Source organism: Pseudonaja textilis, chromosome 6 (genome assembly GCF_049901715.1).
Source record: "Pseudonaja textilis isolate UNSWEBS1 chromosome 6, rPseTex1.2, whole genome shotgun sequence".
NCBI classification, from domain to species: Eukaryota; Metazoa; Chordata; class Lepidosauria; order Squamata; family Elapidae; genus Pseudonaja; species Pseudonaja textilis.
Window position 1 is genome coordinate 59,263,733 of NC_141995.1, and position 13,849 is coordinate 59,277,581.

The window sequence follows — 13,849 nt, forward strand, 5'->3', positions numbered from 1 at the left end:
AAAGAGAAAGCATAGGAAGGAAGAAAATTAAAACTTGTGCCTATAACAGTGTATGCTTGAAAGGACAAGAGAATAAGAGAACAGTTGAAAAAGAAATAAAAACAAATATGAAGCCATCATCACAAACGATGGAAACCTAAATGAATTGGGTTGATTTGGAACAGTGAAGAGACAGAGACCTCTAAAAATCCCTGGTTATAGGCTAGACTGAAAAATCACAAAAGCATGCATTGGAAGGACAAAATGGCTTTTTTGAGGGGTATTGCTGCCAAGTAGTTATCTAGTTATATCCACGATGCCACTAATCAGTCAGTGTCTCTACTGTTAGCCTTCAGCCACAAAACACCCATCTGGTGCTGCCAAAGAATGTTGAACTTCTGGGATTTCGGGGCCTTAAAATCTAATATATTTGAAGCATGACAACTTTGCAACCCTTACTTTCCATGCTGCCTTTAATTTATGTGCCTGTCCTATACATTTATCCACGCATTTATGAACCCAGAGTCAATATACTAAGAAATAGATACTTGTCCCATTTGTAGACAGTGGTTTAAAAAATAGACTTCAAACTCCCACACACTTTTCCTTATCTTTTTCAAATATCCTAATACTATACTTGATCATATCCTGTGAACCCTGAGTGTGGGTTGGCTTGGTTCCATACAAATGAGTTGCAGCTTTGCATCTTTTTGTCTACACTTTTATTAGAAATAAGTTATAATGTGATTAAAATAATACTGAAGACGATAATACGAATCTGTTGTGACAATTCTAATGTTAATATTACCAATTCTAAGGACACTAAACAGTTGTTTTATCTTTATGATTTATGCGCCACCCTCTTTTTTAAAGGTGACATTCCAACGAATTAGACAGCATTTAATTATAGATTAATGTTCAGTGTTGTTAAGTTGTGCAGTTTAACATACAGCAATTTTACTTAGAAATAAATCGTGCTGATTAGTTCCTACCAGACTATAAACCTTATCATACCAAACCACAAATATATAAAATTAAAGCCAAACTCTCAAGCATTCCTTATCTCTTCAGGAAATAAGTTACAAAAATAAGGAAGGCAGAAGGTCTTTCAAGGAAAAATACAGACTTCCATGATACTAAAATAATCGGTTTGCCGGCTTAGAAATTTAAAACAGATTGTTGGAATTAAATGAAGAGAAAATGCAGAGAAAATGCAGACCAGAGTCCATGAGGCACGTATTCTTCTGGATGCAATGGGGTCAGGAATTATTCTGTTCCCACAAACAGTATCTTCCCCAGAAGTATATTGTATTTTTAAATAATTGACTGATACTTTATATTTTATTTTCTTGAATGACTTAAAATGTAATCCTGAGTTACTTCATTTTTTTAAAAAAAAAACATTTATCCACTGTACTTCTTTACTGTGTCATTGTCTTAGACAAATATACACATAGAGCAAAAAATACATTGGAACAAGAAAGTGGTATTGGAGGGCTATTTTCCCTTGGGCTTCTCTTAAAAACACCAGGTGTCCTTAAATTGCTTAGAAATTATAATGAGGAACACATGAAGGGCTTCAGTTGGGGTAAGATAGAACAGGTTTGTGCAAATTGCAGGTTAAGACTAGATTCAAGTAATAATTAAGTCAGCCTATACTTCTGAAAATACCTAAAATGTTACAGATTAGCAAAATGGAGATCAGGAATTATTTCCAGGTAAGCATTCACATAATTGCAGATTTAAGCCCTTTCCCCAATATTTGGTTTGGATTGTTTCTTGGAATGAGCTATGAATCACTTCCTCCACCTTCTTTCCTGGAACCTTTTAATTAAGTGGACTAAGTGATAAGTTGGCCAATGACTGTGATCTTCCTGGGCTACAGTAAATACAGAAACTCGGCCACACCCGGTTGGAAATGAGCATCTGGTTATTAGCAGTTATTATTAGGCTGCTTTAGGAGAAAAAAATATATGCCTATGTGTGTTTGATTTGTACTTGAAATGACTGTTAGATATATCTGTCCAGATTAGGCCCAGCAGGCATTGTAGGAAAGTTTTACTGGATGAAAAGGAGGTAGAATGTAAATACTGCTAATCAATAGTTGTATGTTTCTTGAATGGTATCTATGCCATCTGATAAAGAACATCCTTTTGGAATTTCCACTGAATTCAGCATAAATACAATAAATAAAAATAAAACACAAGCTGAATAGTCAAGACCTTGTTGATGATCCAAACTCTGTCAAGGACCTTGGAGTACTCATCTCTAATGGTCTAAGTGCTAGATCCCACTGTAACTACATAGCCAAAAAGGTGTTAAGAGTTGTTAACCTAATCTTACGTAGCTTTTTCTCTGGTAATATCACACTACTAACTAGAGCATAAAAACATTTGCTAGACCAATACTTGAATACAGCTCATTAGTCTGGAACCCGCATTACGTATCTGATATTAACGCAGTTGAGAAAGTCCAGAAATATTTCACAAGAAGAGTTCTCCACTCCTCTACTCGTTGCAGAATACCTTATGCCACCAGACTTGAAATTCTAGACCTAGAAAACCTAGAACTACACTGCCTTCTGTCTGATCTAAGTATAGTACATAAAATTATATATTGCCATGTCAATGAATACTTCAATTTCAACCATAGCAACACAAGAGCACACAATAGATACAAACTCAACGTTAATCACACCAAACTTGATTGCAGGAAATACGACTTCAGCAACAGAGTAATCAATGTCCGGAATACTCTACCTGACTGTGGTTTCTTCCCCAAAAAACATTAACCTTAGACTGTCTACTATTGACCTCACCCCTTTCCTAAGAGGTCTGTAGGGGGCATGCATAAGCGCACCAACATGTCTACCGTCCCTGTCCTATAGTTTCTTTTCTTATATGTATCCATTTCATGTATTCATAACTATGTTTATACTTATACCTGTTACCTTATAATCGCTTGACTAAATCAATCAATCAATCAATCAATCAATTCTAAGTATAATCCTAAAATGAGTGTCTTTGTCTCTTTGTATCTTTTAAGATGGGTGTCTTTATCTCAGTGATTTTACTGAGATGACTTTGAAGAAATAGATTGCCTGTCCCTCATATATAAGAATATTAACCTGTTTCTTGCGTGACTTTGATTCCATTGATTGATCAGTTTAGTTTATGTTCATATATGTGCACCTGTATAAACATGTAAGCTAAAGGAGATTGTTAAGCTTTGTTTGTTTTTGGAGCATGTGAGAATGTCAAGTAGTCCAATAAATCCTGTTGCTTCCCCATTAGGAAGAGAATAGTTTTTACAACAAACAGCTTTTCATCTGCAGTTTAAATACTGGTATATGTTTCAAACAATGATTAACTAAAGGAAACTTGTTAGCTAACTGAAAGGGTTTCTTGAGTAATATAGCCAAATTAACCCTTAAGACTGCAGCATTACTTTCAGATTAAGCATCACAGTGCATTCTTCCAAACAAAATGGAGAACCCTTTGTCTGATACTGATGATGACAATTCCGACAGACCAAAACAGAATTACTGATGAATTACTGATGCTGAATATCATTTTTCAGCAATGTTTGGAGTGCCACAGCTTGCTGCTTATCTAAAATGAGGATATAAAAAGTATTGCCAAAAGTATTCTTGCAGATACCTTGGGAATTCAAAGATGAATTCAAAAGCTGGAATAATTACAGAGTAAATGTAAATTACATTTACAATAACTTGTTTTAAATCAGTTGGAAGCCAATAACTTAATTACGCTATGTAAATCAACACTTTTTCAGACTAAATCACCCCCAGAATGATTTCACTTTTAAATGATATATAATAACTTTACAAAAGCAACAAGAATTGGGATTACTGGATGAAAGGCAACTCAGTTAAATGCTCATTTCTTTGATTCTTGGGGTTTTGCTGTTTTGTGTCATCTTTGTAAAATATAAACACAAAGTTTACTATAACTTTTTGTTTATATTTTATAAATACAATATCCTGTTGTACAACATATAAGCTGCTTCTATAACTTTATTTAATGTGTATGATAAATATTGTTCTGCACTTTCTCCTTTCATTTCTCTATTCTGTTTATTTTTTTCCCCTTAATCTCAGTGACTGACCTTTCCCCAGATGGCCATTCTGACTGAGATTAAAGAAATCTCCAGGGTTACTTGTGTGTATACTCTTACTGTTTCTGTATCCCCAGAAGGAATATTAGCTAGTAAAACAATTTTCTTGCAAGAAACCTTGGGGACAGTGCAATACTAATGAGACCATAGTTGCTCTTATCCTCTCTCTAAAGCTTTGCTGAGGGAAGAAAAAAAATGGCAGTTTAAAAACAGCCTGATGCTGAAACGAGATCACCATTAAGACTACAATCACAAACCATGCAGGATCAACAGATTCATCTTCCTCCTCCTTAACGATCAGGTTTATAGAGGATTTAGGTTATTCTCTACAGATTGGGGAAAATGTATCTATTGGTAGTTGAAAAATTAGAATTCAGGCTACATAATTTACCTGCCTTATTGGCATATCATTCAATGCATACATGCAATTATTGTTCCATTTACTAACTCAGATTTGCAGACCTGGTGCTCCACACTCCAAATATAGTATGCAAGGGAGGGTTGAGGCTACAGGATGTCGCTGATTTCTGATCAACCCGAATAACACAATTTATTGTCATCCTTCAGAACCACCTTTGAAAGTTTTCAAATTTATAAAGATAAGGTCAAGCCCAGTTATGACTTCTCAAGGTAAATGCTAGCAGAAATAGAGCTGTAATGGGATAGCTGTGGAAGGACAAGCTTTAATATCCCTTCCATAGATGTCAGTGTAGCAGGGAAAAGTCAAAATTTATGTTCACATTACATGCTGAATCAGGTCCACTCTGTGAATTCAAAAAAAGCTAGGTTAGTTCTGTTTTGCATATCTTCCAATTATTAAAAATAAATAAACTTGAAAATAGGAATTAATTATGAAAACACAACAAGCATCTCCTGAAAAAAGCAAAAGTAAATCACAACTTTATTTTTGTTTAAAGTTAAGAACTTCAGTCAGAACCAAAGAAGCTTCTTGGATAAGAAATGAAACATCTTAAAGGACAAACAAAATCCAGTTTTGAAAAGAACATCTTTGGGTTTCTATGGATAAGTGTTCTCATAGGAACAAACCAAAGAGCCAATCTTCTCACAGACATTCTGAAGTAAATGGTTTCATTATTTAAAGTTTATCGAGCTTGGACGGTACAGAACCTATGATTTCAGATGTAATTGTAGGACAAGTATAAGGAAGGCACAAGAAGGCTTTCTACCAAATAATCATATTGATTGTTAACTATTGTTTATTTGCATGAAAACTTATGCAGAATGCGGTATTGTGTATGCGTGGAAAACATCACAGCAGAAATGTTTCCTGTCCTTGTCTTAAAGGAATTATCCTTCCATCCTACTGCAATCCCCAGACAAATCCTACCAAACTCCCCACCCCCAATAGATCATCAAGCAAAACAACCCAGAGCTCTTGCTTGAGACATAAATGATCAGGGTCAAATTATCCTACTTTGGATGCTTATGCAAAAACCTAGCTCTAAAAAAAAAAAAGACTCTAATGCTAAGAAAGTTGGAAGAAAAGAGGATGACCAGTTTCAAGGTGGATAGACTCAGTTACAGGGGCAATGGGTGTACTGCTGGAGAACACCTGAAAGACCAGATTAGGGGTAGATGGAGAAAATCTACCTATATGGTTTATATCACTAATGGTGGCAGATAATCCATCAAACACAATCCTTCAGCATTCAGTTTCCTTATCATTTCCTCAAATGTTCAGTTTGCTTATCTCCTCAAAAGAAGAGACTGGGCAGCCATTTGTCAGAAATGATGTAGGGTCTCCCACTTGGGCAGGGGGTTGGACTAGATGATCTACAAGGTCCCTTCCAACTCTGATTATCTGTATCAGTTCAGTGCAGTTCAATGTTTAAGAAAGGATCCAGAAGCACTCCTTGCATTTAAAATTTAATGTTATATGATGGTCATTTTAGGAGCTCAGCCTAAAAAGGGAGAATGGACACTTTTAAGGATTTTAAACTAAACAAGTTATTTCATTTGTTGTCTTCCAGAAATCAAGTGGTCCAGTCATGACACTACTATGTTGTACAACATTCAAAGCTCAAAAGGGACCGTTTGACTCTTTTTAAGGCTCCCTGAAAAATCTGAAAAATGGCCAGGCAGCTTTAATAGTGAGCAGAAACTCAGTATTAAAGGCCTGAAGCACTTTGGCCAAATCATTTTTGCATCTCAGACCTAAAATGCATTTAAAAATGAAGTATAAATAAAGGAGCTGATAATCATTAAAATGCAGATGTTTTCATTTATTTGTAACCTATCTAGGAACTGCGGTGAATATTTTCTTCTTTCTTTTCTTACAATTTAATAATGGTATCTTTTGTCAAACAAGATGAATATTTTATATAAGGGTTACTTAATGGTATTTAACCCAGTGATTACATTATTACAAAGTAATTCAGGATAACTAATTTTTTAAAATTCAATTGCTGAACACAAGGCAGAGCAAGGCAGGACTCCGTTTCATTTCTTCCTTTCATACAAGAAAGTAAGTTCCAAAATCCAGAAAGAAAAGCAGAAAATTGTGCTTCACCATCATTCAGGACTTTACTTGCCTTTAGCTGCTCCCTGCTGCAAATGCCAAAAATAAGTCAAAAGGATAAAGTTAGACTTTTTTAAAACAATAAATAATTCATAAAAGCCACACTCAGCAAAAGGTCTAGGCAGCACTGTTTTAGAGCTGAAGATAAAAAGATAACTCCTTAGTGTGTAGCAGCCTGAATGTAGCATCCATCTAAGTTCCTTAAAGGAAGCAGGCCCTTTTCCTGGGATTTTGGAAAAAGATACGCTTAATTTGCTAAGTTGCTGGCAGCTGCCACTGCACACCTTGGAGCACTTTTAAATACTGCAGGATCCAATCTGACCAGAAGTTTGTTCTTCCAAGATTTCAGACTTCTGCTGGAGCCCATCCTCAGGAAAATTCTCAATCTTCACAAGTTCCCAGAGGATGAACTCCAATACAAGTCCAACAGTTTGGAAGAACAAACCTCTGGTCTCGTAGACCAATTGGATCCTAAAACATTAACGTAGGACAGGGGTGTCAAACTCAAGGCCCAAGGACCGGATCTGGCCCATGGGGTACTTAAATCCATGTGCGGGACCCTCACGCCTCGTTTTCACTTCCATGGACTCCTGCAGCACTATGCTGGCTGAAACTGGGCCAAAAACTGGGCCGAAAAACAGCCGATAAATGGCCCGAAAATGGGAGACATCACTCGTTTTGGCCAGCAGAGTGCTACAGAAGGCATTTTGGGCTCAATTTTGATCATAAGTCAAGTAATATCTATTTGTCCATAAGGACAATAAAGAGTTATGAATAAAACACACACAATAAAAAGCAACTTCTGGGGTAAGTAATATACAAGAGTTCATTTTAACCATCCCACCCAATCTTTGCAACACAAAACAGCTGCATTTGAACTTGGAAGGATTGTTACTAATAAACATTTTTGAAGTGGATTAGTCTTTGAAGATCCAGCTAGACGATTGTTTGAAAAACCTAAGAGACTTCCATTCCTCAAGAGGATTTGCTGTTGTTGAATCTTACTCTGTAACACTTTCTGACTTTAGGCATAATGAATTATAATTAAATACAGTAACAACAATACATCTTTTGTCTAGATGCTTTGGGGAGAACAGAGTAGGAATTGAATAAATCGAATAAATGAAAATTAATACCTTAATCCTATAGTTCATGATGTTAATTCATCTATTGTTCTTGGTGTTATTACTCTTTCATGACTGAAAATAATGACATGTTGATATCAACAAAATACTTTAAGGGCAGTTTTCTGAGTAAATGTCTACAGAATTCTCTTCTGGTATAACCTTAAAACATTAATATGTGAACATTCCACTTTTTTGCAGATCCTTCAAGATTATCAATGGCACGAACATTTCCATTGCATCTTTTGTTGGCCATCCGTGGTTTGTGTGATGAGAAGAAAGAAAATTGACCTCTTGAGAGAAGCCTGTGGAGGCAGCCTATTAGTCTATTGCTCAGTGTGATCTCAGATAGAGAAGAGCCCAATATGAATACATCATTTCTCTCCTTCACAGGAAATAATTCTATTCAGAATGTCTCCAGTGAGGGTTCTGGACTCTTACATTTCCTGGACATTGACTGTCATGTGCCTTTGGCAATGGTATTCACCTTGGCCTTGGCTTATGGAATTGTTATCCTTCTTGGCATTTCTGGAAATCTGGCCTTAATTATTATAATCCTGAAGCAAAAGGAAATGCACAACGTGACAAACATTCTCATTGTCAATCTGTCCTTTTCAGACCTCCTAATAACTATCATGTGTCTTCCTTTCACATTTGTATATACTCTGATGGACCACTGGGTTTTTGGGGAGACCATGTGCAAACTTAATCCTTTTGTGCAGTGTGTCTCTGTCACAGTCTCTGTTTTTTCCTTGGTCCTCATAGCTATTGAACGCCATCAGCTGATTATCAACCCTCGGGGCTGGAGGCCTAATAACAGACATGCCTATGTTGGAATTGCCACCATCTGGATCCTAGCAATAGCCTCGTCTTTGCCTTTCCTAGTATACCATATTTTAACTGATGAACCATTCACTAATATAACCATAGAGGACTACAAGGGAAAATATATATGCTTGGATTCATTTCCATGGGAGTCAGCCAGACTGTCCTACACAACCATTCTCTTGGTCATACAATACTTGGGACCCCTTTGTTTTATATTCGTTTGCTACTTAAAGGTAAGGAAGAGTTTCTTTTGTCACATATCTTGCATGTTCTTTTGTCCTTATTAAGATGGCACCTCTTGGATATGGCTTACCTTGTTGTTGACTGAATTCTTATTTTCCACAGATCTACATTCGCTTAAAAAGACGATGCAACATGGTGGACAAGATGAGGGATAATAAATACCGGTCCACCGAAACAAAAAGGATCAATATTATGTTGATCTCAATTGTGGTGGCATTTGCCGTGTGCTGGCTGCCCCTCACCATCTTCAATACAGTCTTTGACTGGAATCATGAAATCCTCCCTACAGCCTGCAGCCATAATTTGTTGTTTTTAATCTGTCACCTTACCGCTATGATCTCAACCTGCGTGAATCCCATCTTCTACGGATTCCTTAACAAGAACTTTCAACGGGATCTACAGATTTTCTTTCGTTTCTGTGATTTCCACACCAGAGTCGATGACTATGAAACAATAGCCATGTCTACAATGCACACAGATATTTCAAAGACTTCCCTGAAGCAAGCCAGCCCTCTCACTTTTAAAAAAATTAATGACCATGCTGATGAAAAAATATAGCTGCTGTGTCGTGACTGACATGGTTTCATGAACAAACACCAGATTTAAAAGAGGTTTATTTTTCTTCCACTAACTCTGAAATGTCACTTTCATGTTTCTGCTGTTGCTGTTGTTTTGATTTTGTTGTTGTTGCATGTTTGTGATTTTTAAATGAAGTGTTCTTTCTAACATTATAGAGTATATTGATACTTTTGCTGCCTGAAATGGAATTCCCCACCCTCCTATTTTTGTTTACATATACAGTATTTCTCTACCAATTTAGTATATTATTTAAGAATATTCTTTTACTGGGATACACACACACACACACACACGTATACATACATTTGTATACACACACACACACACACACATCTAGAGAGAGAGAGAGAGACCACAATATATGCTATTAATACTTTCCCCCCAATTCAGTTGTGTCCAGTTATTGGAGACTGCTTAGACACGTCCTTGCAGTTTTTATACAGAATTAAAAAATTAGAGAAAAAGCTGTGCAGTATTTAATAAAGGCGTCTATTTCAATTTTATTTAATACTGAACTAGATCAGTAATACTGAGAACTTTAAAATCAAATTGTAGGAGTTGGACAGTTTGAGCACGAAGGAGGCATCAAATGTGTTCTCAGTCTCCAGTCATTTCACACCTACAAGCGAACTAAATCCAGCCCATCTTGAATTCCATTGACTCTTTATCTACTGCCAATTTGCTTTGGCCTTTAGTAGTTCAGATTGTTACAGATAGAGAGCTTAAGCTTGCAATAAACCTTTATATCCACTTGAACTGCCTGGATTTCCTACTTTCTCTTGCTTGACACAAAAAAGATTGATACGCATTTCTTATTTCGAAAATCAAAACTAAAAACCTCTATGCAATTAAATAAAATATAGAACCAATTGTAGAAACAGGATAGGCTAGCACTCGTATTTTAAAGCTACTTTTTTTTTAAGGGCACTTGTGAAGAATCACTTTTCGGTGAACTAAATGGTCCTTTTTTTTGAAAGTCATCATAATCATTATGGTATTTTTCTGCAGATGGGACAGTTTCAACATTTACCTCAGTAGTAATTAAGGTGTCTCGTGGTTTTTCTAAATACTTAGAGCTCAACATTTCCAGCGATAGTTGTATCTGTAAATAGAGTTATGGATCAGAATAACCTCTTCCTGTATGTTTTATATTTGTAAAAAAAAAAAAAATACTGCTATGTGTTTTTAAGTGGAGAAAAAAATCAACATATTTCGCTTTATATCACAGGCCCACTGACTTCTCTTTTTTTTTACATTATGATAGTTCTTATACTTTTAAAAAAAGAGATCTGGTTGCAGTTCTCACTGTTATCACTGTGACTATGCCATAAGTGTGTGGTCTGCAGCCTTTATAACCAATTTGAAAAATGGACTTTGAAGCATGCAGAGTTTGAATGAGACCCTTGTCTATACTATAAAGCAACTATATTTTTTTTCTTAGGACTCTAGCTATCTAGGGAAAATCCTATCAAGTGCAAAAGATCAGGCTTCTATAGCCTGCGTACATTCCTAGTAAGTTAAAGGGAAAATGATAAAAAGAAATAAATTATATCCTGTCACTTAGCTCTCTTTAGCGATTAGGTAATCAGCCACCACTTTCCCCTTTTCATTTATGAAAAGACAAACTGATTTAGAATCAGAAACTTTATTTTAAAATACAGTAAAAGAATGTTTTAAAAAATTAGCTTTAAGTAATTGCATATAAAACACATACAAAACTATTTAAAACTACAGCCAGCTTCTTTAAAAAATACAACAGAACAATCGAATAGATTAACAGAATTGGAAGGGACCTTATTTATAGGTCTTCTAATCCAAACCTCCCCCTAAATAGGAGACCCTACATCATTTCTGACAAATAGCAGTCCATTCTCTTCTTGAAAGCTTCGAGTGATGAAGCTCGCACAACTTCTGAAGGCAACTTCTGTTTCATTGGTGGGTTGTTCTCATTGTCAGAAAACGTCTCCTTATTTCTAGGTTGAATCTCTCCTTGATCAATTTCCGTCTCTTATTCCTTGTCTGGCCTTTAGGTGCTTTGGAAAATAGCTTGGCCCCCTCCCCTCTATGGTGGTCCCTCAAATATTTGGAATACTGCTATCCTGTCTCCCCTGGTCCTTCCCTTCACTAGACTAGCCATGCCTGTAACTGTTCAATTGTATGTTTTAGTCTCCAGTCTCCTAAACATCTTGGTTAAGTTAGATGGCATTTCTGCTGCTAAAACCAAAGCAGTCTGACTAAAAATGTGCCAATTTGCATAAAGCATCTGAGAACTGAGTTTTTCATGGCTACAATAATTAGAGAGGCTATATTAGACTTTTAAACAGAGTTCCATAGTATTGTATGCAATATTCATAGCTAAATTCATGTATTTAATTTCTCCAGCTGTCTTATTTCAACCAAGTAATTCTGGGCTTCAAAGAGTTTGATAGTTTTAACTTATTCTTTCAGAGATAGCTATTTTTCCTGAAGGAGATTTCCATTTCAGTTCTTCTTATATTATCCCCCAGATCTCTGAGGTGTTGTTATATTTCAAACTGCCTGAGTGTGTGTGTGTGAAAGATACCTCATTTTTCTTCTCAGCCTTCGCTCCAAACTTCAGCCTTATTTTAAAAATACAACCCATTTTTATCTCTATCAGATTTTTTTTTTTGCATGCCTGATTTTGTATGGGACCATGGCATGTAGCTCATATTGAAATGGATTAAAATTCAGGTATCTCTGATTATTGATGATGATAAGGAGGGAACTAATCGGCCCATTCACTACAGGATTAATTTGTGTGTGCGTTAATCTAATAAGCAGTTTTATCCATATTTGGAAAGAAATAGAAGATAATAATGGTATTCGCATTCATAATCATAAGTCAGTAATATAATTGTGACATGCAGTGATAACGAGAGCTCGGATTTCATGATTTATTTTGTTCTTAAATGTATCTGCAGCTGGCAAAGGATTCATTATGATTTCTGCTTGAAAAATTATTCAGTTACTTAGAGCTCCTCATTGTCTAACTGCAGCGATATATAAGAGTGAGCAGAACCTGCCTCGTTCACATGAAACTGGAAAACTGTTTGAGGCTGTAACTGTACGGTTGCCAGCATCCCATAAAGCACACACAAAAATCTCTGGAGATCCAATCTGTCAAAACTTTACCAAGAACATTTCAAACATTTTCTTGACAATGATTTCTTAAGATGTGCACATTTATCATCAGCTATATTTGTAATTTGTAATGTAGTAGTTTTACATTTTTATTATGAAATCTTTATGGCTATAATACCATACTTATCCCACACGCACATGCACAAAGCAAAACCAAGTCCTTTCCCCTTAATTTTTGATCATAGGAAAACTTAAAAGCACTTTTATTGGGGAAGATGTAAAGATTAAAAACAAATGTTGGTCACACAGGGTTCCATTGCTCATATTCTTTCTAATTGGGCAATCAAATAACCCTCTGTAAATATGCAAGCATGCGTGGATGCATATATATATATATATATATATATATATATATATATATATATATATATATATATATATATATATATAGTACATTCCCACTCATCAATTCTTTTCAAGGTGAATCATATTATGCAAAGGTAGGAAAAGAGTGACAGGCAGAAAGAAAAATAAATGTAAAGCAAGAGAGAGAAAAAAAGAAATCTAAACACATCTAATTTAGATCAGCACAATTCACTCTAATCTCTTTTCCTTCTGAACTTGCAAACAATTTAGTTTCCATCATACCCATATGCTGATTCATACATTGCTTTTGTTCTTTTCATTTCTCACCTTTTTCGTTCTCCAACCACGTTTTTCTCAATTTTCCCTTTCTTCTTGACACTCCTCCTTTACGTATTTGTTTTCTCACTTGAATAGCTTTGTGACTGTCTAGGACCAAAAGAACAATCAACACAAGACATTGTTCTTACTACTATTATTTATTGTAATAGTTTATTTTTATCAATCTAATTTTTATTTATCAATGTTTACTGAATTTATTTTTCTTATTTTAGCAAAGATTTTTCTTAAAAACCCCATTCCTACTTCATTCAACTTTATTGTTTCTCCTGACAGGACCATTTTTCACTTTTCTATAACTAAGTGAAGAGAAGCACATAACATTTGCTTCACATTTTATTTTTTTAAAGCAATCATTTCTTTCAATAGCTGACATATTACCTATTAATGTACACTTGCATGCCTTAAACATTATCCATCAATTTTCCCCTTCTTTAATAAACATTTATCACACCAATTCATTTACTTGCTATAAATTTTCAATATTACATGTAAAATTTGCAATTAACCAGGTCTATTTTCCTTTTTAAATACAACCATTTTGTTTTTTTAATATGCTCATTTTCTGATCTGTCCTTCTTACTGCATCATACAATATATTTAACATTCACTGCAAACC

The 13,849-nt window shown here is 35.3% G+C and overlaps 1 protein-coding gene across 1 annotated transcript; it reads left to right on the forward strand.

Annotated features, from left to right (window-relative positions):
* The first annotated feature begins 7,980 nt into the window (after nt 1-7,980).
* Nucleotides 7,981-10,297, forward strand: NPY1R (neuropeptide Y receptor Y1). Its single transcript, XM_026699645.2, has 2 exons — nt 7,981-8,837; nt 8,950-10,297. Exons 1-2 carry the CDS (start codon nt 8,142-8,144, stop codon nt 9,403-9,405), a joined length of 1,152 nt encoding a protein of 383 aa, XP_026555430.1. The 5' UTR covers nt 7,981-8,141; the 3' UTR covers nt 9,406-10,297.
* Nucleotides 10,298-13,849: the final 3,552 nt, after the last annotated feature.